Genomic DNA, 21,211 nt, shown 5'->3' with positions numbered 1-21,211 from the left:
CCTATTGTTAGGCTACTGCATAGTCAGCTTAAATACTTTTTTTAAAACAACACCAGGAGGTACAATTGTTTAAACAAACCTAATTTCGTTCATTCATCATGTATCTAGTGTAGTACTGTATAAAGGGGTGTGGCCAGTCAAGCGACACCCTGATGTCGCGCGTCTCCCCACCTCCTCCGTTCCACCTGCGGAGCCTCGACAGCCAGCCACACCTCCTTACCTGTCCTCACAAAGTTTTAAGTGGAACTTCTCAAACGGTCAACGCCAGTTTGTGAGACTTGATCTGGGATTTAAAGGGACGAGACTTGAACTTGGACGAGTCCACTTACAAGCACAGACCGATACAGGAACAGGAAGACCAACCTAGCCAGGTAAGCTAGCCTCACCTCCGTCAGGTGCTCCCACGTAAAGCTTCATCGTCTGTCCATATCATAAGTTGGTTCAGAGTATTAAAATGAAACACTTGAGCTCGTGAAACACTTCAATTTTCAGGAATTTGGTCGTACAATGGCATAATTCTGTGTCATTTAATGCAGTTTGGGGAGCTTTAGCTAGCTACATTGACAGTGAGCGTGGTGAGCTACTCGCACCTGAGCTAGCTTCATCTCGTACTGACCTTTAAGTTTAAAACTGCATTGATTTCATAGTTGAATGGCTTCTTTTTGACTTTCGTGTGTCAGCGGTGGTTGTTTTGACGCATTGTGTTCCCTTCAGCTGGCCTCCAGTCAGCTGTCAGAGCCGCTGTCTCCATCCTCGCCGTACTGGTTCTGCCGCACATGCAAGTTTCTACCTGCCTGAAAGTTTCACAATAGTTTCACTCTTCATACTTCATTCCCAGACAGCTCAGTCTATTTACTCACATGTCGTAGTATATTTTGCAGTTTTTTTCCCCCCTTGAATTGTTTTGATCTTGAATTTGTTCAGATTTGACCACTAATGGGTGATAACCACAGATGGAGGTCAGATAGATTAACGCCAGGCTTTTGACACTTTTGACATAATTTAAAATGGAGGAACACAATATATCTATTCGTATTTTCTAGTTTTTAGGTAAGCACCAATATGAAAGTTACCAATGACCAGTATTATTGGTGTTTTCGCCAATAGTGGATATTTAAAGTCACTGTCAGGTCTGACAAATTTTGGGGGTTTGGGGTGCAGTTGTCGGCCATCATTCTTCCAGTATTTTATATGTTTGTATAGAGAGAGTGTAAAGACTTTGCTTTCTTTCTTTCTTTTTTTTTTTTTTTTTTTTTACAATGATGCCTCAAATATGCTTCACACACTTTTAACAAAGGTACGTGTAAATGGAAGAACGTTTTATTGTCAAACTACACACACGTTTGTGTCACCGAGACGACATCAATGCAGCAATGGAGAACAGCGCACTCTACTGGACATGATGCAAGGACAGCGTTTTTAAATGAATTACGTTTGTTCCCACTGATAAACCCATGGAAACATTTTGAATTTGAAAAAGCAGCTTTTTTTTTTTTCTTTATATCCATAACATTTAGAATATCCAAACAAATCACGATTGTTTCCTCATCATATATCGTCCAGCAGAACCCACAAAATGACACACATCAACTGATACTGATATGAACGTGTATTGTGAATCCCTGTTTTTTCATATGGCTCTTTTGTGTGAGTTCTGCCGATGAAAGATAATCAGAATGCACACACAAATTATGTGTGAGTGTCTGTTTCCTGTGTTTGTGTGTCTGTCAATCTGTCCGTACGTACATAACCCCAGTGAATACATGAATGATGGAGTCCACGTACTTATAAAACGGTTGTTTACAGTATGTAAACACTGTTGACAGTAAATGGCAGGAGTGACTGCAGTGTGAGTGGAGGCCATCAAGTCAGAGCGGGTGTAATTACAGCCGCTCTGTAAACGTCTGGAGTATTTGTGCTCCAAAGCTCCGCATTTAGGCTGAACAGCAAAATTCCTCATGGACCACGAAGGTCTAAGAAACGGGGCTTGAGTCTCGTCTGCCAAAGTGAGATTATAAAATCTATTATTTTCATCTAACTGCAATTTAAAAGAGGAAATGTAATAGAAAAGTAAGTATAGACTCATGCTTGACAAATGAGTGTGTTTGTGTTTGTGTCTTTGGTAAACTGGTGACTCACAGCTTCGGCGTTTATAGCTTAAAAAGCCAGTGACTGTTCATTTCTGTTGCTGCACCATCCTTCTTCGAGGCTTTGATTTTGACAGACTGGTCCGTACATTTGTTGACTGATGATGAGCAAATGATAGTTACTCACTTCAGACCCGCCCTTCCTCTACCTCTGATTGGTTGTTTGGTTACAGATGATCGGTCAAACGTCAGGGTCAGCGAGCCTGTTAACCCACTACTACTTTGACATATCACAACATCTGCTTTACATGTTTTTATTCTTTTGTCAAATCTGAATCCAGAGGTATGCTGAGTAATTTACAAACCCAAAAAACAAACTGATTAAAACAGTTGTGTTGTTGCCGGGCTCTTTCTACACGAGGGAGACACAAAGAAGTGATTCAAGAGGAAAAAAATATGTCTTTATGAGCTCAAGACACATGTTTGAGTATCTCCAATGCCCTTAAAACAAAACCTTTGGTTGAAGTATTATTTTATTAAAACAGGAAACTTTGTCAACAGAAGATTTATTTGAATTGGAGAGGAAATGATGGCTGCTCCTCCTTCCCAGTTCTCCTCATGATCAATTTAATAGAAATAGAAACGGAGTCATGCCAATATTGCCACATGCAACATCACATTGAGCAGAAGTCCTCACATGGTTGTATTTCGCTGCTTGTCAGCTACGAGCACCTGCCAGCCGAGATGTAGGCTGTTTATTAACTAGTACTCTATTGGCAATAAGTGATGGTAGGAGAACTGGACTGGCCTTAACCTAGAAGAGTAAAGTCCTGGTGCAGGAATGAGCGACTGGAGTGTCTGCTATAGTAACAGTAGCAGCTCTCAGTTCTCTTGAGATCTATCAATAATGTAGCAGTGGAGTATTCTGGCTGACCAGAGACCAGCTGTTTCACCTATGTCAAAACACACCAACCATCATGCAGCGCTTAAACACATATTTTCTCGTCTCCACCAGGTTTACAGTACGGTACAAAACTTCCCCGTGCACTTTGTGATCTCAGTCACGATCTTTACAAGGCAGGACACTGATAGCGGGAGTCAAACAGAGAGAGAGAGACCGCAGCACGCCTGTGCTCTGGGGCGTGATTAAATGATAACCACGAAGGAGACACAGATAGCACTGTTTCCTGATCCTGAAACACAGCAGGGCTTGTGAAGGAACCCAGGAAACTTTACTCAGAGTAAGCAAACTTTAGTGTAGCAAACACCCTGTCAATTATTAACAGCCCAGTGCTCTCATTCCCCCGACGTAACCATAGCACCCAGCAGACTGAAACTCAGCAGCAGCAGGTCCTTGTGGGAAAGAATGAAACAAGACACACACATACCAGTGACGGAGACGGCAAACGGAGCTTTTTTTGATAAACCCATCAGAAATGGAATAATTCAGGAGGCAGTGCTGGACTCTGAAGATTAACTCGCGAGCTATCAGTTGGAGGCAGTGCATTTATTTTAATCTGACTCCGGCGTCTTCCTGTGGATTGTTTCTCTTTTGAGAATGCGTGTAGCTGAGATACACACAACAAGGTTCTTTTCTGTCCTGCATGCATCCATTTCCTCTCCGGAGTTTGTGCATCATTCGGACCGACTTTGTTAACGTTAGCAAAGAAGAACCTCAATCATGAATCTCACACAGCGAATCAAACTAATGAAGCACTTTGGCTCCGTGCCCCCGGAGCCTCCACCACCACTGCTGGTGGTGCCTGTAAGTGCAGACTGCTCTTACTGTATTTGTTATTGACTTTGTCACTAGAACAGCATTTGTGTATTTTGATGATTTAATTGTATTGAAGAAGAGCAATTTGGATTTACTCTCTGTAATCCGAGTGACAGAGTAGGAATATTGACCAAAATCTTTCCAAAAAAACCTGGAAAATACTACAGGTCCCTTACAAAGGTGTGCTTTGTGGTTCTCAACATTTCCGCTTACATTGGTGTATTTATTGAAAACAGAGACATACAACAGACGGACGAAGAAGAAGAAGGGTTAAACATTCATGCAAATGATCTACGATAACCTAAATAAAAGAATTCGTTTAAAGGTTGACTTGACATGAACGCTGAGCGAACTGACATCACATTTGCTGCCCTATAAATATACCGGGTTGATACAACAGGAAATTTGTATAAAATCATGCCAAAGATGTCAGGCATTCATAGATAAATATGTAACGTAACACTCGCACATTAGCATGTCTCAGTACAACTCGACCGATATTCTGTGAACTCGTTTCATCAGAAGATAAAGCTGCTGTTTTTCTCAAGGGAGTTGTGTGATTCATCCGCTGGCCTGTCAGTGGCATCATATTCCCTTTATACCATCCACTGTGGCCAGGATCCTTTCATGCAGTGTCACAGAAAAATGCCGAGTTCATGTTACTGGCATTTCATGAGAATGAAATGATATTATGTGAATAAGCACAACTAAAATGGACGTAAATCCAACTTTGATACAGTCTTAGCTTCCTCTGTGGTTTATTGAGCACATCTCCCAGGATCCCTTAGCTCTTCACAAAGCTACGTCTTTGATTGAGAGACCCCTGGTGGAAGAAATGACATACTGTAGTGTGCATTTTCATTTCTAGTTGAGTGTTTGAAGGTGTTACAATTCGTGAAATAACTTGAAGTACATTTTTATGTATAGATTTATTTATTTTTTTGAATTTGAAAGCAGCAACATTTGATCATAGTGGTTGGAAAAAAAAGCAGCAGCACACGTGTTGCTGTCCATGTCTTTGTCATGTACCTTTCCGTAGTAGCTGGTAGTCATCGTATCTTTCTCACATTGAAGTTACTTCTCTGATATCTGACGCTGGTGATGACACTGCTGCTCCACCTTAAATCCCTCTTTATTGGAGGGCACTCTAGTGGGTAAAGGCTGAGTGGGGGAGGAGCGCTCCAGGTGAGGTTTCTCCTCGACTCTTCTCTCCCCTTCTGAGAGAGCAACACCACAGCAGGTCATTTTACCAATAATTTCACCAGAAGGATTAAGTTTCTGTTGGACTGCTTCCACGCAGCGCCGACATGGGGAGGCTGTAACTGGAGGTGGAAAGGTGTGGGATCTGTGATTGTTCTGCTGATCTCTGTGTTGCCATATGGAATATAAAGAGCTGTTTAGTGAGCGCTACAGGCTGCAGGTGTTTTGTTCAGCTTAGACATCCCAGTGGGAAATGGAAGTAAGGTTCAAGGACCAAGGGGTAAGTAGAGAGCGAGAAATGTTTTTGTTTGTAACTATCAAAGTACATGTTGTTGTTGTTGTTGTTGTTATTATTATTATTATTATTATTATTATTATTATTAGTAGTAGTAGTAGTAGTAGTAGTAGTAGTATTATTGGTATTGTTGTTGTTGTTATTATTATTAGTAGTATTATTGTTGTTATTATTGTTAAGGAGGTGAGATTCAACTTTATTGTCTTTACACACATACAAGTATAGAGTAAGGAAACGAGGTTAGATAAATATTTGAAGCTGACAGGAATTCGATACTTTATCACGGTATAATCGTTGAAGTGTCGTGACGGACACTGGGATGGAAGAGGTTCAGTTTTGGAAATCTCTGCCTTTTTTTAAGGTAATTCACAGCCTGAGGGCAGAGCTGTTATTTGCATGTCATCCTTCTGTACTTCCGGTGGTGGCTCAATACCAAGTGCACTACAAACTGTGACTGTGACTTCTTTCTAATTGAAATCTTGACATTTTATTCACCTGCCAGTCTGATGACAAAATCCGCTAAAAAGGTTAAAAACTTTAAAATATGAATACAGAGAAATTACAAGGGGAAATTATGGAAAACGTGGCTCTGCATATATTCAGTAAACTGACAGCCAGATTTTGTTTGAGCAGTCAGGTGAGTTGTGGTGTATTTTCTCTTTTTCACAGGTTTATGATTAACTTGGTTAAACAAATAGCCTGCTGCTCTCACACGCACTTCCCAGCTGCACTCATGGTGACCTACAGCAACGAGTTTCTAACTTTTGTACTTTTGTAATGATCCATGTGTGAAATTATGACAAGAATATGAATAATGTAATAAGAATATTAAACTAAGATTGGATTCCTTTTAAAAAAAAAAAGTTTAAAAAAAAACCATTTGGTTGGCAGCATCAGGGAATTCGTTTGCATGTTGATGATTGCTCAAACTTTCACACAATGAGTGTGCTTTTAAGGCTGCAAATGGTTTTGTTTGCTACTGGCAGCGTACAGTTGTGAGTTCCTTGTGGCCTACATACAGTATTCTTGTGTTTGAGTGAAGTTCTTTGTGACTTCAGCAGTACGTCTTCGTGTGTGCGACTAGAGTAGCTGGCTGTACCTGTTCTTACTGGTACGAGGCGGTCGTCTGTCTCGCGGAGGTTGTTTGGTTTCTGAATGAGCCAGGATGTGTAACATGGCGATCATGGGAGGCGTGTCGTCATCTTAGTGCTTCAGGTGAATAGATTGGCTTTGGTGTACTAAGTGCTGGTTCATTTAAAATACACAAACTTTGGGAAAAGGTATTTTCTGATGTTTTCCACAAGATGGAAAGACAAGTGAAGTGGAGTTTGCTTACAGCCCCATTCTTAGATAGGTTATCTAAAAATTCACCCTGGATGGGTCACCAGTCTGTCACAGGGCCATCAGGAGCAATTAGGGGCTCGGTATCTTGCTCAAGGATACTTGGACACTGTCTCCAGGGGAATTGAGGATCGAACCAGCGACTCTTCGGTTGCTAAACAGCTACTTTACCTCTGAGCCATGCTGCCCCTGCTTTTTGTCTCTAAATATATTTAATAACAAGGTTTCTAAGATAACAATGATTTGAAAGCATATCGGCTCTTCAGACTGGGCAAAGGAGCCAGGGGTTTGAATCTACCTTATCATATTTTGATCATTTGAAATTCTAAAAGAAAAAGCCATGGGTTTTGAATGTGATTGTGTCATTTTTGTTTTTGTATCTGGGTTAGTGTGTCTGGAACAGTATTTCATCACTGGCTGAAAAGAGACCAAATGAAGCTATGGTGCTAAAAGGAAAGCTGTTGATGGAGAATGAACAAGTGATGCTGTGTCTTTAGATTGCTTTTCTGTGTGCACTTCACTTACTGAACAAGCCCCAGGTGTTTTGTTGTCAGCACCACAGGGGAATGGCAATGCAAGCACAGAGACACACACACACACACACACACACACACGCCAGGTAACTCCTCCTCCATACCGGTCAGGCAGGATTGAGACAGGTGAGAGCATGCCGAGTTCAGGTTGAGTTGTACATTCACTCTTCCTGCTCATCTCAGGCGTAACTGCCTTTCTCATAAGCGCCCAGATTAGAGACTAATATCAATTAATATTTTTTTCGATATACTTCAGCTAAAGATAATCATTCTGTAGCTAATACTGACAATCATTCTTACAATTGTTTTGAATGTGCTTTCTTTCTTTCCAGAAACCGGGGATGGATGAGTTAACGATATGGGAGCAACACACAATAACACTAAACAAAGTAAGTGTTTGTGTAATGATTTTAATACTTTACTTATTTCAGAAGGGATTATATTAGGGGTCGTGATTTATCTTGCCCTTCGACTTGCATAACTGAATTGCTGACTGTGTGTCATGTAAGTGTTGTTTGGCCCGTGCAGATCCCCAAACAGAGAAGTGAAAGTTGCCCAAGCGTGCTTAGTGCAGGGGCATTTTCAGTATTGTTTCAAGGGCTATTGTGCGTGGGGGTTCTGTGGGGGCTGAGCTGGACCATTCCTCAAACCTCTCAGTTTCACTGCAGTGACTCCCAAGAGGAATTCAAAGCGACACACCCTGCTGCACCTCACAGCACCAGCCGGCTCGTCACTACCCTGCCTCATGCTGAAAGCTGCTGGAATTTGCTCTATCTCTCCATCTTCCTCTCGTACTCAACCTGTCTGCATTTTTTAGTTTCATCAAAGTTTTCCTGCTATGTACTCATTTTGTCCTTCTGTCCGTCTCTCTCTTTTTTTAATATACATTCTATCATAATTACAGGATCCCAAACTGGGGTTTGGTTTCGCCTTATCAGGAGGGAAGGACAAACCTCACCCAGACGGGGATACTTCTGTGATTGTGTCTGATGTGCTGCCAAATGGACCAGCCATGGGACGGCTGTTGTAAGTTGATTACTATCGATTGTTTTCCTGCACGTGACTGAAGGCACTCTTAACACAAGATCACCTGACTACAGCGCTGACCAATGTAAAGCTGTATGGGAGGTAAATAATACATAAAGTGTGTTAACCATTTGTTTACTCTGCAGCAACAAAGACCAAATAGTGATGGTCAATGGCGTGTCTATGGAGAACGTCCATTCTAACTTCACCATTCAGACCCTCAAGTCATGTGGCAAGTCAGCTAACATTGTGAGTATGAAGAAGGCACCAAAACCCCGAGAGACTTCAAGTCCGTGGTTTTAATAAACTTCTATTGGAACAGAGGGATGTGGAGATTCAGTCACATCAATTTATGGCTCTTTTTAATGCGGTCTTAGTAAAAACAAATAGGATAGCGTGACAATCAAAAGACTTGCAGTCAAAGTTTAGAAGGGTTTTTTTCACAACAGCTCAATAATATTACCAGAGGCATTGGACATGGTGCTTGTACCAAAGAAATGATAATAAATTTTCCAAAACTGGGTCTGACTACGGTTTACCACCCTAAAAAGAAACAAAAGACCTAACTCACTTGTCCAAAATAAACATTTCAAGAGGAATACAAAACTGGATTCAGCCACGTAACCCAGAGCATCCAGACAACTGCGTGTGGGGAAAGTGTAGGATACCTCAAACTCACCTAATGTCACCAAACTCCCTCTACATGGGTCTCAAAACATTCAACCAAACAAACTACACAAAGCTCAATGCAGATCAAATCCCCAGATCCCTTTTAGGGTGCTCCATTCATTTCATTCCCCCACCAGGCTGCTGGTAGCATTGTATTAGCCACCGTTAGCTGTCTGTTCACCTTTTGTGTGTTACCTTTCACTCAGAAGAAATAAGGATAGCAGAAGTGGGGCCGTTTCAAATTCATTTAGTCTGGACTTGGAAAGATGGCAGCGTGAAAACAATATGGGCGGAGCTACATGTGCAATCCAAGCCATATGTTGTCTCGCCCAATTCTCCAGGCTGAAGCGAATGCACGTGCAAATTTGTGCGGAGGTGTTCAATTTCTGAACACTTTCCATGCATGTTCATGTTTTAAAGCAGAGAGGAGGGGCCTTTGTAGTGGCTTGCAGAATTACCACTTTTATATGGGGTGAAAATGTCTGTCTCCTTAGTCATCTTCATAAATCTCTGGTTTTCTCCATCTTTTTCACCCCAGACAGTGAAACGTCCTCGTAAGATCCAGATCCCAGCTACCTCCAGGCCCACTCGGGCTGCTTCACACGCTAACCTGCTGGAGCAGGACCCCCCCAGGAGAACACGGCGCTACTCTGACGGCAGCGACAACCGAGATAGCAATCGATACCGTCCCCGCGCACGCAGCTCCTCGCCTGACCGCAACGGACATGGGAACGCATTACCCTTAATGTCGTCAGGGTACAAGAGGCTGCCGCACCAGGAGGTTGTGGAGAGACCCATCAGAACCACTCTGATAAAAAAGAGGATCACAGACGGTAAGACTGCAGGAACAAGGGAAGGGCCACCAGTTTTGTCTGTTGCACAGAAATAAATCATTTCTACTTTTGCATCCATAATTGTTAAAGCGTTTTAATGCCATATTCTGTTACTGATATCACATACTATAAATTTGGTGTCTTCCTTTTTTTTCTTTTTTTTCTTTTTTTTGTGCAGAGTATGGTTTGAAGCTCGGCAGTCAGATCTTTATCAAGCATATGACGGAAACAGGCCTGGCAGCAAAGGAAGGCACATTACAAGAGGGCGACCTGATTCTTAAGGTGAATTAACTGGAGATGGTTTCCTCTTCATCCGTGTTTTTGTTTTTAGTCCACATGCACTGGAATGCAGTCCTCCTATACTTGTGTTTATGATGTGTCTCATTTGACCAGATCAATGGAATGACCACAGAGAATCTATCTCTGCTGGAGACCAAGCACCTGGTGGAGAAGAGCAGGGGCAAACTGACCATGACAGTCCTCAGAGACAACCGTAGATTCCTGGTCAGCATCCCAGAGGTGGAGGACAGCGCCCCCAACAGTGAAGAAGACCGCCGCAGACACAGCAGCTCAGAGTTGGAGGGTGAGTGACGGAAAGGGGGAAAGTAATACAGTCATTAAGAATGGAAATGAATCACAAAGCCCCAAAATTCTCTGCTCCACTAATTGTGCTTTTTTTTTTTCTTTTCCCGCACTCCATCAGATATTTCAGATCTGGACGATCACATCCCCTACCACAGAACATCTCGCCAACCCGCCAGAGAGAAACGAACACGCAGGTAGAAGCAAACCAATAGCAGAATTGTAATTAAATGTTACGTCTCTTCTTTACGGGTGGTTTTATTTAATTTCTGTTGGTTTTCACATTCATAACTTGATCAAAAGAGTTTCTAAATCAAACCAAAGAATATAAAAATATATATTTTTTAAAAATATATATAATAATTTATAAGAAAATACATTTTATTACGCATAAAAAGAAGACACAAAAAAGGTCAAACCCTAAAGGGTGGTATAATCACAACTGGTTTAAATCAAAGAAGAGCATATACAGTGGTTTCCAAAGGTAGACGGTTTAGTTATTCCTGAAAAATTACAAAATGCATCTACCTGCTTCAGTGGAATTAAGATGAAAAAACCTTACATCTGTTCATTGACAAATCTAAAGGAAAGGATCTTTTTTTTTTAATTACCTGACATTGATTTTACAATTTCAATAAAATCTTATAATGTTAGTAGTTAATTGATTTTTGAAAGCACTTTGCAAGTAAAAAGAGTCAGATTGTAATATCGTAAGAAACGCTAATAAAGATCCAGATCATCTAGAATGGGATGTGAGAAGCGACTAAAGTGGTTTACAAAGTGGAGCCTCAATTGTGATTCATCAAATGCTGAGGCCAGTTGAGATTCCCACCTCTAGTCGCTCCTCACTGTTTACTTAGTGATTTCATTTGAATGTCTTTTTTTTTTCATGCACTGTTACTACACACTCCACCCACATCTGTCAACTGTTAAGAAGCCAACAATTGCAGCTGGAGTGTGTGTTGAGTTAGCAAATAAGGACAAAGACAGTAACAGCATTAGCCTGGGTGTAGTTGGTGGTGCATGGGATTCAGTCGTCAGGGTTTTTTTTTTTTTTTTTTTAACCAATATGTCTCCATTCGGGCTACTGTGTCTATGTACGACCGTTCTTCTTCTATTAATTAATAACATGTATTTTGTCAACCCAGAACAAGAGCTGAACCTCCTCCAGCCAAATCCAGGGATGCATCACCCGTTCGCTCCACCTTGAGTCGGCCTCCCGTAAGAACCCACGCCGCTCGCCGAGGTCAGCCCTGCTCCTTGATCTAACGTAGATAAGCAGAGAGTGATTGTGTCATGTTAGGAAGTGTGTACAGAAAGGCATGAGTCACTAAGTTTACAGTAATGGCGTTAACTGTTGACTATTACTTGTTCAGCTCCATCCGGGTCAGAGTCGGATCGCAGTGCCTCTCCTCCTCCTGCCAGGAGAGACAGTCTGGACACACGAGATCCCTCCAGCAAACACAAGTCAGTTTTATGTCTTTATTCTTCAGCGTTTGTTGTTGATTCATCATTAGATTAAGAACTAATGAGAATTCATTACCATTTTAGCAGCTTTAATACAGAGTGAGGTTCAAACAACCCCAACCCATAAACAGGTAGAAAGCTTGTATAAATACGGTTGTCCCTTTGTTTGATTCTCTTTAAACCTTGCAAAACTCCCGAGTGTTTGTTACTTTCAGGCATATATTGTCAATCCCATGAATAGTTTGTTCAAAACTCCTAAAACCAGAACAAGATATGTTGAATTTCCTATTTTATTAGATTTGAATGCACATTAGAATAAATGAAATTAAAGTTAGAATGAGTTGAAATACAGCCACCTTATGACACTAAGCACTCAGGTACTTTTTTCTACTGAACACTTGTGTTTGAATTTTATTGTCTTCTCCGGAGCTGTGGAATAATTAGGCCTTGTTCATTGCATTTGTATTTTCATCTGCTGTTGACACGATTATTATAGATGTGAGGAGTGAAGACTTGCTGCTACAAGTGTGTGTGTGTGTGTGTGTGTGTGTGTGTGTGTGTGTGTGTGTGTGTATATATGTATGTATGTATGTGTATATATATATATATATATATATATATATATATATATATATATATATATATATATATATATATAATGTGTATATATATATATATATATATATATATATATAATGTGTATATATATATAATGTGTATATATATATATAATGTATGTATGTATATATAATGTATGTATGTGTATATATATGTATATATATACTGTATATATGTGTGTGTGTGTGTGTGTGTGTGTGTTTGTATTTTTGCGTGTATATGTAATTTCATTTTGCTGTGTTGTTGGAATCTCCTGTAATTCTGTCACCATTGATGCACAAACACAGTTTCTTCATCCGTAATCTAGATTAATTTAATAATTGTTGTGTCGGATTATGAGAGATGAATTTTGGTTTGGTCTTTCTGCAGAAATTTGTCCGGAGTATCCACCCTCCCCAACCCCCGCTCCTCTCCTGTATTCCACAACTGGACAAACTCACGAACGTCTTCCTCCGCCTCACGGCCCCGCCGACCGGTGTCAGAGTCTGACTCTGATCGCAGCGCTTCCCCTCCACCACGCAGAGGGAGCCCCCGCCTCGATGGCAGATACAAGTGAGCGTGATGCTTTAGTCGTTGGTTCAGTTGTCCAGAGTCAGATACCACAGGTTTCTGAAGAAACCTCTTCTCTGAAAACCAGAATCTCATTAAGATATTTTGTCTCTTCTATTTGTTCTTTGTTGCAGAGTTCTTCCTGATCTGAGATCTTCCCCCGTCCTTATCCGTCAGGAGCCACCCAGGAGGGTCAACTCTCCTGTCAGAGTCCCGCCCCCAGGTCAGTTCACACATGCCCTAACACAACAATCCAGCTTTGTTGTGATGGTACACACCCTTGACAATATTTGCTTAATCTCAATGTTTGCGGCGAAGCAAGTGTCAACATGACACTTGATGCTCCGTGTCCCATCCTGGTGGATGATAACATCTTTATGAGCAAATTTATAAAAGCTATATAAAATATACTGAATGTCTCCCATTCCTCTCTCCTCTCAAGACTCGGGGTCAGAATCAGAAGGCAACCGGGGGCCTCCTCAGAGGCAGAGCACCACATACAGCCAGGACTCCCTCAGCAGATACAGGTACAGATGAAGTGCCGCCAAACCCCCATCCTTCACACCCCCCAACCCCCAACCCAACAAGATCTCGTGGACTGGGACACTGAAACAGTGCATGCTTCTGTTGTTATCTTCAGCTTAATCAAATGTTCTTGATTACTTTTTTAAAACTTAAATTAGCCCTTTCTGTCTTGTGTTTATTTTTCATTTTACTATGATTTTCACTGTTATCAGATTGTTGCTTTCAGTTGCTCTTGATTTGTTTTTTTGACTGTGTATCATGTGTTTGTGGTGACATTTTGACAATGAAATAAAAGTGACTTTCCCTGAACATGACCCTCTCCTGTATGGGGCTAAGCGTTGATAACCAGAGGACACTTGAACACTGAAGCATTTTTTACATTGATTCCCAATTTATTGATCAGTTCTTGAAAACCTGCTTATTTCTACACCATGTTTCAACATAAGTATAATCAGGACCACTAACATGATTAAATGGTTAACACTGATCAGTCTCAAAGCTGTTAAACATCAAAGAGAGCGCTTCCCTCAGAGATACAAAGGTGAATATTCAATATTTCAGTTTCATCAATAATCATTATTAGCCACAGGCCCCCCCCTCTCCAAGCATAACTCAGAATTGTCGTCTTCCTCCTCCCTCACTCCCGCCTCCCTCTCTTCTCTTCCAGAGTGTTGCCAGATGTTGCTCCACAGCTGGAGCCACCACAGCTGGAGCCGCCACGATGGAGCGCCTCCAGCATCCCTTCCAGCAATCCACCAAGGAGAGGTGTGTGTGTGTGTGTGTGTGTATAAACTTCAGTCTGTGTGTTTTTTCCTGTCATTGAGACTCCTGAGGGACAATCCTGCTGTTTTTATTTGTTTAAAGATTCTTTCACCAAGTTGTGTATTTTTATTAATTTCTGCCTGAATTAACCCCATGTTTATGATTTATTGATCTTCACAGTTCCTTCAGAAACTGAATCAGAGGCCAGTTATGCTTCAGTCCCTCGCCGGGAATCGACAGACAGCACAAATTCGAACACAGCGCGTGACAGATACAGGTACACCTAAAAATCTTGTATCCAAAGTACGCCATTGATGCAGTGGAAAAGTCCTACTTGATACAGGTTTTTGGATAAAACCTAAAACCTAAAATTTATGACACATTTGAGAAGAACTAAAAAGTGCCTCAACAAATTCAGCTCAATTAGCACTCTATTGATTATAGACATTAACAGATGGATGGTGCAGTTGGTTAAATATGTGATGATTGTCAGCTGAAATTTTGAGTGAAAGAAAACCGCTGGCCAGGTTTACCAGATTTCTTTTCCTCTGATTTCCTCAGAATAAATTAAAAGTATGAAATAGAATAAAGCAATTTATCTTGATGGGAAATTGTAGCAGCAGGAAAAGCAATATTCCTCAGGTGGTTTAAAAATAAGTGAAGTGTATCTATAAATAACCTGTAATATTATTGACTGTAGAAAACCTGAATGGACCTTTTCAATTGTTACCTCACTGTAAAAGTTTGAGGAGTTGTCAGTTTGAAGGTCTGTACACACTCATGTATATGACACGACTTTCTGCTAGGATTACGTCACTGTGATGTTTCAGCTCAAATGCTAATTTACAAGAATATTTTTGTTTTTAATGAAACAGACTTACTAAATTAATTTTGACTGAGGGTAAATGCTTGCTATGTATAATAAGATGGCGTATCATTTTAAATCAGATAACTTATTCCAATCTTTGTGCTCTTCTCAGAGTCCTTCCAACTACAGTCGCTGTGAAGCAGGAGCCCCCTCGCCGTGCCCCGTCACCCATCCGACCACCTCCTGACGGTCAGTTTGTTCATGTGTGTCACACACTCTCATCTTCTTCTCATCTGTAGAAACACAGAAATGCTGAGCTTAGCTGTCTTTGTCTCTCTTGACGCAGATTCCTCTGAGTCAGACCAGCTTTCACACCTCAGGAGGTCAGGAAGCTCCGAGCGGGGGGACAGCCACCGCGGGTACAGCCAAGCGTAGCGTAGCAAACTATCAACGCACTATCATGAGCACCGACTTCTTACTACCTAAAGACCTCGTGAGTTTAAATGTGTTGTATTATGTTCTCTCTACCTGGCAGTGCTCCAGCTATGGCTAGCAGAACTGGTCCTGGGAGATCTGGGATCTCGGTGAAGAGCAACCTGCCAGCCTACAGTAAGACTAGAACTGATTATATAAAATGATCCCTTTTGATTGGCTCTTTAAGTATTGGATCTGATCCCTATTTCAATGATTTATCAAGTAAAAATCCTCAAATTTTGGCTGGTCATATGTAAACATTTAATGTTAATAAGTGAATTACTCTTAGCAATCTTTCAGAGTAAAAAAGCAATCACTTTGAGTTCTGGTGCTTTGACTTGTGCTTTAAGTAGACTAATTGCATAGCTTTTCAAAAATAAAAATAAAATAAATACATATTTATTTATTTATAATTACATATTTGTCTCTCCTCCAGCCAAATCTGCAGAAGAGCCCATCTACTCTCTACCTCCAGACTCTTACCCAACATCTAATCAAGGGTGGGGCCCAATGCACAAATGTTAATTTTCAGATCAAATCAACACGGCAACACTAAACACTGCTTCCCCCGGCTCTGTCAGGTACAGCTCAGACCTGCACAAAGTGACGTTTGTGAAGGAAGGCAGCGTAGGTCTGAGGCTCGTTGGCGGCAATGATGTCGGCATTTTTGTCGGTGGAGTTCAACCAAACAGCCCCGCGTCTGAGCAGGGAATGAAGGAGGGAGACCAGATCATGCAGGTGAGATCACTTTATCAACTAGAAACAGAGGATTTAGTTTTAAGCTCAAGTATAACTCCTACTGAGCTAGCATGGGGAGTCTAGTGGCAAACAAACCATTTGAATATGCTCTTTGAGACATACGTACATAATCTGGGGGTTCAACTGCACGATCTTTCATTTAAATGAAAAAATCTAGTTTTTGAATGATCCAGTTTTCAACCTGTTTTGTTTTTTTTTGTCCTGTGGCATTGAAATTAGCGAGCATAATCAAAACATGCAGTTAAAGCTAAAGCTAGGCTCCAGGGGAATTCATAAGTTGCCTTTATAGTAACAAATTTGATGTGCTGATAAATTTTGAAGTGCTTAAAAAAGCGGCCTTTATTTAAAACTTGTCTCATTCCCATGTTTTCTCAGGTGAATAACGTTGATTTTGGCCATTTTACCCGAGAGGAGGCAGCCAATTTCCTTCTAAACATCAAGAGAGGAGAACGGGTTGAAATTTTTACTCAGACCAAAATGGACAGTAAGTGTTGGCCAGCATGGCTGACTGATAACCTCAGTCAGTGACCGTCAGTCACATCCTCATTTTGTATCTCTCTAGTTTATAAGAAGATCATCAAGTCCAACCTGGCAGACAACTTCTACATCCGCACACACTTCGACCACGAGGCAGATCATCCCATCGGTATGAGCTTCACCAGAGGAGAGGTGTTCAGGGTGGTGGACACAATGCATCGTGGGAAACTTGGCAACTGGCTGGCTATCCGCATGGGGAACGACCTGCATGAGTTGGATAAAGGGACCATCCCCAACCAGGCTAGGTCAGGGAGAAGATTCATATATCTGATTGAACTAAGAATTTATTTATTTTTAATTTATCTATTTTTTTAAAAATTTATCTGAGGTTTAAAAATGTCTCTCCCATGAGTTCCTGTGACCCATTTCTTGGTCATTTCCTGCAGGGCTGACACTCTTGCCAGCCTTGAGCAGACACAGAGGGCCAGTGGCGGAGAGAAGCCAGTGTCAGGACCGAGAGCAGAGTTCTGGAAACTTAGGGGGCTCAGAGGGAACAAAAAGAATGAAAAGAACGCTCGCCGGACCCGTGATGACCTTCTCCAGCTCACCATTCAAGGCAAATTCCCAGCCTATGAGAGAGTCCTACTCCGAGAAGGTTGGTGTGTGTTTCATTCTTGCTCACCAAAAGATGTCACGTGGTATCAAAGTTAAATGCCAGTCACTAATTTTTGATTTTGTTGAACTGTTTGCCTCCAGCTAATTTTAAACGGCCCATTGTTATTCTGGGTCCTCTTAATGATATTGCCGTGGAGAAGCTAGTCAGAGAGATGCCTGATGAATATGAAGTAGCAGGTTGGTTTCTTTTAATTTATTCATACTTTTCAGTCCTGCCAGTGTCTTTTTCAGTCTGCTCCTCATATATAACATTATTTTTATTTGGGCAGAGATGGTCCCTCGCAGTGGGGGAGGAGACAGCAGCTCCACAGTGATTAAACTGGACACTGTGAGGAAAATAGCAGAGAAGGTGAGCGCGTCTAATAAGAATCAGAAGCTAGTTGAAGCACAACTCCTGCTGTCTTGGTTCCCCCTCACTCAGTATCCGTCTACTCCTCTGTTCCCAGGACAAGCACCCTCTGCTGGACATCACTCCTACTGCAGTGGAGAGGCTGAACTACATCCAGTACCACCCGATGGTGCTGTTCTTGGACCCTCATAGTCGTAAGGACGTCAAGGCCTTGAGGCAGAGGTACAACCCCAACTCCAATAAGAGCTCCAGACGCCTCTACTCTCAGGCCCTCAAGTTGAGGAAAGACTACAGCCACCTTTTCTCAGGTAATAACACAAACAGAGTCCTTGCAGTGATTTCTTTATCAGAAGCATCGGCCAGGCTACTACTCAATTAAGTCCACTTAACTTCCTTCATGATATTAATTCTTGATGATAATAAAATAGAAGCCTGTGCTCTGTTTTTGTGTTTGCGCTGAGAACATTGTGTCCTACCAATTCTAGAGTGTTCGACAAGTATTCATCAAATAATTTAAAACAAATGGATTGATTACACTGACAGAAAATCCTCATTTGATGTACAGTATATATTCAATTTTTGCCACTAATGAAATGAATGATTATTTACTTGGCGCTTATTACAACAGAGCCTTCTCCATTTCAAACATGTAAGAATGTTTTCTCAGTAACAGGATATGTCAAGTGTCAAATTACAAATCTAGGATTTATTAATTTAATTTTTGGACTTAAGTTCTAAAGAAGTGTGTTTTACATTCAAGTTGGCAAAGGCATTAAAATAATTAAGACTAGTATTGTTTAAATGTCGTCGTCCTCCATTTTATCCGGTGGGTCCGGGTCGCGGGGGCAGCAGCCTCAGCAAGGAAGCCCAGACTGCCCTCTCCCCAGCCACTTCAACCAGCTCTTCCGGGGGGATCCCGAGGCATTCCCAGGCCAGCCGAGAGAGATAATCCCTCCAGCGTGTCCTGGGTCGGCCTCGGGGCCTCCTCCCGGTTTGGGCATGCCTGGAAAACCTCCTAAGGGAGGCGTCCAGGAGGCATCCTCACCAGATGCCTCAACCACCTCAACTGACTCCTGTCGACATGGAGGAGCAGCGGCTCTACTCTGAGCCCCTCCCGAATGTCCCGAATATTGTTTTAATGTTCTAGCAAATTTTGGTCAGAAACTTTGCAAAAAAAATGTCCCCCCCCCCCCCGTGTTGGACAGAGTACATCTATATATGATGGGCTGGTGGGTTATTTTATTGATATACTATACTGTACTCTTCCTCAGTCAATATTCTGCTACTTCTTCCTTGTAGTTTCATTTCATGAATGAATATTTGTCTTTCCCTTCAGCGCGTGTTGATCTGCAGCCTGGATCCAACATTTGGTACGAGATTCTAAAGGATAAGATCCGCCACCAACAGTCCAAACCTGTCTGGGTGTCTGAGGTCACGGTAAGACTTATTTGAGTGAGTTCTTTGGTGTGATCCGTGTTTTATTGTGCTAAAAACAATTGCTTCGTCTGTACAGCTGGAGAGTGGTGGAGAACAGGACCTGGATGCTTTGGATCAAACCCAGTCGGACTACCTCAGTGCAGCGAGTGACCTGGAGGACACCGATGGTGAGGCATTCACCGATGGAGAGGCCTATACGGATAACGAGGACCTGGAGGAGGCATACCCTGGTCAAAATGCTGCCAGGCTCCCATCAAGCTCCAGGGTGTCTGGAGCCGCTTTAGCTCGGTCATCTGAGCCAGCCTCAGACGACCACACCCCGTCCCCGGACCCTGAACATTACTCTGACACATACTCACTTGGTGGTGAAATCCCGCCTCTGATGCATGTACCAGAGCCCATGTCACCCCGGCGAGAGAACCACAGCCCGGCGGAGGAGGACGACCCTTCTCATCGCAGTTTTACAGACTCAGATTTCAGCCACCTGGATGTAATTACACCCACCACTCCATCCGATGGACCCCCAGATTTTATAGCCCCCGACCCAACTACTCGATACTCTATACATGAGCCTTCATACGCTGGGGTGCAGCCTGAGAGCCATGAACCTGCCAGCCTATCAGCCATCGAGGAGAAACTGCAGGAGGTACACGTGGTTACTGTTTACTTGTTTAAGGCTCTGTGTGACTTCCATTAACAGCCACAACATGTGAGCTGGATGCAAACCAGTTATCATTTTATACATAAAGCTATCAGTCAAACAACCTTTTCCCGGAACACGGAAGTTTGTATCCTAACCACACAACAAAGCAATTCATTGCTTTGACAAGTTAATATAGGTTGACTTTTGTTGTGTAAAACAGTAACTGCATAGAAAGTAATACAAATTTGAGTTTCCTCAGTTCATGTTCCAAGCATTCTTATCCACAATTCAAAGATCAGTCATGCTTTTGGTGTTAAACGGGGTCCGATCCAAACTTGACGCTGGTCTTCTCTTCCAGACCCGTCTGGCCGAACCGCAGGCACAAGCTGAGGAGAGGAAAACCCCTCAGTTCATCGTGTAAGAGTTCCTCTCCTCGCTCCAGGTTTTTAGATGGAAGCTAACTCAGGCTGCGTGCTAACTTTGAACCCTTTCTCCTGCAATTTGACATTCAGGCTGGCGCATCATCACCAAGCGGTCCAGTTCAGACGCACACAGATCCGAGGAGGCAGCGACAGCTCTGAGGACGACGAGGACGAGGTTGAGGACATTGAATGGGGTCCAGCAACAGAGCTGTAGACATTCCTTTCACCGAGTATTAAAACTAGAGTTTACTGATCAAACTACACGTCACTCCTTTGCTGTGACTAGAAACTGGTCTCTGTCATTTTTTTGTACAATGCTTCTCTACCCATCTTCTCGTCTCTGACTGCTACAGATGAAACAATATTCTGGAATGATCGGTTACAAGTGCCTGATGTTTCAGAGTTTTTTCATTTAAAACAAACCACCACTAAATGTAATAAAACTACTTCCAGTTGTAATAGAAATCTCTTTATATTAAAGTTTGCTCTTTTAATTCAACTATGCTGGACATTTGTGGAATATTTGGATGTCTCAAAGTTTTCTAGATTAAACCAGTTTTTTCCTGATTTAAAATTTTTTTTCCTCTTTCAAACAAAATTGCAAAAAAAAAACCAAAAACCAAAATATTAGTATTATATAGCTATTAAGAGGGTGCGTATTTACAGCTCATATTTTATGCATGGTTTAATGTTCGTCTGTCATGTGAGTTAACATCTTTTGTTTCAAATGGAAAAAAAAATATTTGTCTTGATTAGGAAAAACAAAGATGTACTACAATGAGACAATAACACCATTTTTTTTAATGTAACATTAACATAAACAAACATGAGTTCTTTAGATTTCACAATCCTTAGAGGAATTTTTTTCCCAAGAGGATGTACTACTTTTTTACTGCATCAACA

At 41.8% G+C, this 21,211-nt stretch overlaps 1 protein-coding gene across 3 annotated transcripts; it reads left to right on the top strand.

Moving 5' to 3' along the window:
• The first annotated feature begins 176 nt into the window (after positions 1-176).
• tjp3 (tight junction protein 3) lies at positions 177-21,208 on the top strand. Of its 3 annotated transcripts, none has more exons than XM_086223843.1 (30): positions 177-371; positions 7,566-7,622; positions 8,138-8,259; positions 8,406-8,508; positions 9,467-9,761; positions 9,940-10,043; positions 10,155-10,344; positions 10,465-10,540; positions 11,492-11,589; positions 11,720-11,810; positions 12,798-12,980; positions 13,112-13,200; positions 13,420-13,504; positions 14,170-14,267; positions 14,445-14,541; positions 15,245-15,321; positions 15,419-15,491; positions 15,608-15,681; positions 15,983-16,046; positions 16,128-16,284; positions 16,681-16,789; positions 16,868-17,087; positions 17,229-17,437; positions 17,539-17,634; positions 17,727-17,806; positions 17,904-18,114; positions 19,143-19,243; positions 19,320-19,889; positions 20,245-20,303; positions 20,399-21,208. In XM_086223843.1, exons 2-30 carry the CDS (start codon positions 7,575-7,577, stop codon positions 20,520-20,522), a joined length of 3,903 nt encoding a protein of 1,300 aa, XP_086079969.1. In that variant the 5' UTR covers positions 177-371; positions 7,566-7,574; the 3' UTR covers positions 20,523-21,208. The 3 variants fall into 3 exon arrangements, with proteins under 3 accessions (XP_086079969.1, XP_086079967.1, XP_086079968.1); XM_086223841.1 differs by lacking the exon at positions 177-371 and adding an exon at positions 3,428-3,852; XM_086223842.1 differs by lacking the exon at positions 177-371 and adding an exon at positions 5,053-5,344.
• The last annotated feature ends 3 nt before the right edge of the window (positions 21,209-21,211 follow it).

The sequence above is a fragment of the Aulostomus chinensis genome, chromosome 14 (genome assembly GCF_037954235.1).
Source record: "Aulostomus chinensis isolate RoL2024-O1b breed Wild chromosome 14, RoL_Achi_v1.0, whole genome shotgun sequence".
Classification (NCBI taxonomy): Eukaryota; Metazoa; Chordata; class Actinopteri; order Syngnathiformes; family Aulostomidae; genus Aulostomus; species Aulostomus chinensis.
The sequence above is the reverse complement of the archived record's forward strand: the minus strand, read 5'-3'. Positions and strand labels throughout refer to the sequence as shown.